General features: G+C 48.3%; 1 protein-coding gene across 1 annotated transcript; it reads left to right on the plus strand.

Moving 5' to 3' along the window:
• Positions 1–370: 370 nt before the first annotated feature.
• On the plus strand, positions 371–3,061 carry Pmar_PMAR028640 (hypothetical protein; the record flags this gene model as incomplete). Its single annotated transcript, XM_002787333.1, has 1 exon — positions 371–3,061. One exon carries the CDS (start codon positions 371–373, stop codon positions 3,059–3,061), a length of 2,691 nt encoding a protein of 896 aa, XP_002787379.1.
• Between the last annotated feature and the right edge of the window lie 1,067 nt (positions 3,062–4,128).

Here is a 4,128-nt window from a genome sequence, read left to right on the forward strand (position 1 = left end):
GGTAGGCATCATGAACGTCATGGGCGGTCGAACGTCGAGAGACGAAGATCTACTATCGCTCTCCGCCAAAGGGACCCGAAATCTAAGCCAGTCTTACGATTTGATCGATACGCTCAGGGCATATGAATCGCTGAACTCTGAGTGTGGTATCTACCCCCAAATCGACGACGGTAACCTCGACGACTCTCTATGTGTATCCGAAGAGGCCGTGAGCTCTGGCGAAAGTCTACCTACCATCAATAAGGACGACCTACCACCTCAGCAAGCCATCAACCGAGAATGGGTTGCAGATAGCTCGGCCCCTCTAGGACGAGCTAGACCTCAAGTGCCGTGGAGAAGTCCGACATCTAGGCCGCGATATAACTATAATATGGCTAGGAAACGAGGATTGGCATCTATCAAGACCATCACGGGTGAGCGGATGGAAATGTTCCATCGGGCACTCGATGGTTACATATCCAAGGGCTTCTGTGCTATCGTCAAGGATAATCGCCTCGACCCATCTAAGCCAGAAGCATCTACGTGCCAATCTATCTGGGAGAAGCTGAGTAAGGGCACCCCTTATCAAGGGTCACTCGCCCCTCTGCCAGAGCACTTCACAGCTAGTCATCTAGTCTACCGAGACCAACATCCAACTACGCCTTGCCGTATAGTCTTAGACTATAGAGAGGCAAATCTATACTCTCTAAGAGGCGGTTATCCGCAGAATAGTCTACATGGTACTCTACTCTTATTGAGGTCATCTAAGTACTTCGTTGCCGGTGATTTGAGTAAAGCATTCTGTAGAATGCAATCTAGCCGTGCAGACGTGCCCTATGTGGGGTATACCTGTATTGGACCTTTCACGGTCCTATGGTCACGTGTTGGATTTGGAACTAGGGCGGCACCTAATATGTTGGATAGTGTTGTGGATGATACCATCGACGAGATCTACGACTTGAGTCAACTAGCGGCCGAAATCGATGGAGATACTTTCGAAGTCGCTGTGAAAAGTATCGACCCAGAAAGGATCAAGAGTGCATTACTCTATCCTTCGGAAGAAGGCTATGACTATCTATATGACGGTCCACCTATACCGAGCCACGTGAAGATGCTAAAGTTCGTTGACGACATCTACGCTTTAGGATCTACAGTTGCTGAAGCTCAACGCAACTACCGATTTGTATCATACCTACTCAAAGGGCATGATCTACCCGCTGAAGACCTGAAGAAGTTCGAGAACTGGATCTGCAAATCTGTAGCGGGTATCGAGACACGTGGACATCTATTAGGGTACGATTATCTACCGTCTAACGATGGCCTCTATCCCACGATGTCTGCTAAGCCACCTGAGGGCCTCACACATATGAGCAAGCGCTCATCTAGTAGCATCCTGGCTTCTCTCTATGATCCATTGGGCCTGATCATAGAGCAGGATATTCTAGCTAGATCTATTTGGCGGCGAATCTGCCAGGAAATCAAGGAGTGGGATCAAATTATCCCCTATCAGTTGCAGCAGCAGGTTATTAGATGGGCCTCCGAAACTACCCAAGTATGTAAAACCATATCTACGTCAAGGTATACTCCCTATGATGCAGAGCTGGTCCTCAGCACAGATGCATCTAAGGATGCTTGGGGCGCCGATCTACGATTAAAATCGAGACCTGACGTGCGTCTGGCAGCTAAAGGAGCTTTATATACAAACTCCACTCTATCCTGGTCCATCCCTAGGAAGGAACTAGATGCCCTTTATCGAGGTTTGCTCTGGACCCAGGCATTATCGGCATATCTACCGATCAAGAGCATCTATGGGGAGAACCAAGCCCCATTGAGTAAGCTCAGCCCCGGGGTACCTATCTATCGACTGGTTGTGGCGATCGACTCGGAGCTCACAGTATATCGGCTAAAGAGACCATCGAACGATACTCGACTTCCAGCACCTGAAAGAAGGCGGCTTCAAGCTATACGTAATCTATGCGTTCAGCTCGATGCCACGGTGCGACATATTCCTTCTGGATGCAATCCAGCGGACTCTGTATCTCGGTATGCAATGGGGAGAGACTTCGATGGCCACAAACTAAGTGAAGCTATCGATTCTGCTAGCGTGATCTACGACTACCGAGAGGATACTAATGACGAAGAATGGCAGTTCAATGAGGACATCTACTGTCATGTCGCATCATGTATCCACGATCCTGAGCGGGATCTGCTATTCTCACCTATCCCCTCCGTGACCGCGGGGTGCTGCGCTACGCTTGCACCGCCTACAACCGCTAACGCGGGGTGCTACGCTACGCTTGCACCGCCTACAACCGCTAACGCGGGGTGCTACGCTACGCTCGCACCAAACATTACCTATGCCTATGGGTCTAGACCATTTTGTCCTACTACATTGTGGTTATCTCTATCCACAGTCGTGGACGTGGGGTGCGGTCAGACAGTACAGTCTGAGCAAGAGATCCGTGGCCCCTACCAAAAAATGAAATCTAAGGCTAAATTAGGCGTGTATCCTTCTCGCTCTCCAACGGCAACGAATATCGGGTGTGGTGGAAGGTGCTGTCTCATCAACTGTGATGGTATCGATGTCCCCAACATCGATAAGACTGACCTATCTGCAGAGCTGAAGGATGAATTAAAGAACCTAGCGAGACATATTGACGTCTCGAGAGGGACAGAGGCCGATCTGAGTCATCTACAGGATAGCATCGAGTTCAACAGCGACCTCAACACCTGTCTAAGACGATGTCAATCCGAAGACGAAGATCTGGCAAAGTTCCGAGATTATCTACTCGGCAAGCTTCCTAGAAGATCCGTGGGTATGAGGAGTACTACCTTTGATCGAATGGAGAGTCACTGTCATCTAGACCAAGACGGTATCATAAGGCAGAGGCCTTGGTATGAAGGTCCTTCTCGAGAGGATGACGTTGATGGGATGATCTATCTCGGTGGATCAAGATATGCTCGTCTGGTATGCAGTCTACTTTGCGTTATCTACCATTATGTCTTGGCACACACTGGACAGAGGAAGTTGCGGCTATATCTTCAGAGACGATTTATCGGTAAGGACGAGGAATCTACTTGAACGGTTATGCAAGCTATAATATTCACCCTACGTATGCATCATTGTGCCATGGGAAGGCGTCAATTCTATTGCTCGCGAAGGCAATCGATTCTGTCCGATCGTTCATTCTATGGCGAAATAAGAAGCTATTAGTGGTCGATGATGACGACAATGAGCTATTATCTATTTTTCGCTCAGCTATCGCGATAAAGATAGTAATCGTGACGAGGATATCATCTATTTCTTCTCTCATCTATCGCTGTATCGATAGTTGTCACTTATTCTTGTACTTGGTCATTGATGATGTATGGGTGCTCAAACGTCGCACGCGGGGTATGTGCCGGCTTCGCGGTGGCGCAAGATGTGAATCTCGCTCGCCCGAAATTCACTAGTTGAAACGGTTGAAACCAGGGTTGTGCAGGCCCTGTGAAATTTCGCGTTCCGCAAATTTCAATTTCAGAAATTTCATGAAATTTCAGCGGTGCGCTGAAATTTCGCGAAATTTTGAAATTTGAAGATTTTTGGCTAAAATTTGTACTCTTTGGGGCTTTTCACGCTCCCCAACATCGAAGAATATCATATCCACAACATAGCTTTAATAAAGCAGTCATAATCTAGATAATTATCACGGATGTCCTGCGAATCTAACTTGCGCCGCTCGTGAACAGATCTCGCTCGCCCTGGAAATCCTGGCGGGGCGCACCGAAGCTGTGACTTCAATGATTGATAGGTGCATGTATCCGACAAGTAGAGACTCCGATGAATCGATTCATTTCTCCATCGTCGATTAGTTAGTTGTGCTCGCACAGTAGTCGATTGTTTGAGAAAGCCACGAGACCCATGTTTAGGTGTCCGATCTACCGATTTGTTGTTGTCTTCAGGCGTTGAGGAATCTGATGTGCTTCCGCTCGATGCATTGATGAATCGTTGCTTTGCTTTCCACTTCATCACATTCAACGAAGCTGTTGACAGTGATGCTGAGTCTCGCGTTTCAGTAAGACCAGATATTGCACCTGCTTTGCGTACCTGCGAGGCGGTCGTCTCCTGCCCACTTTTCGAACAGGGCCGCAATCACAGTATCGAGGGAG

Source organism: Perkinsus marinus, assembly GCF_000006405.1.
Source record: "Perkinsus marinus ATCC 50983 genomic scaffold scf_1104296929422, whole genome shotgun sequence".
Lineage (NCBI taxonomy): Eukaryota > Perkinsozoa > Perkinsida > Perkinsidae > Perkinsus > Perkinsus marinus.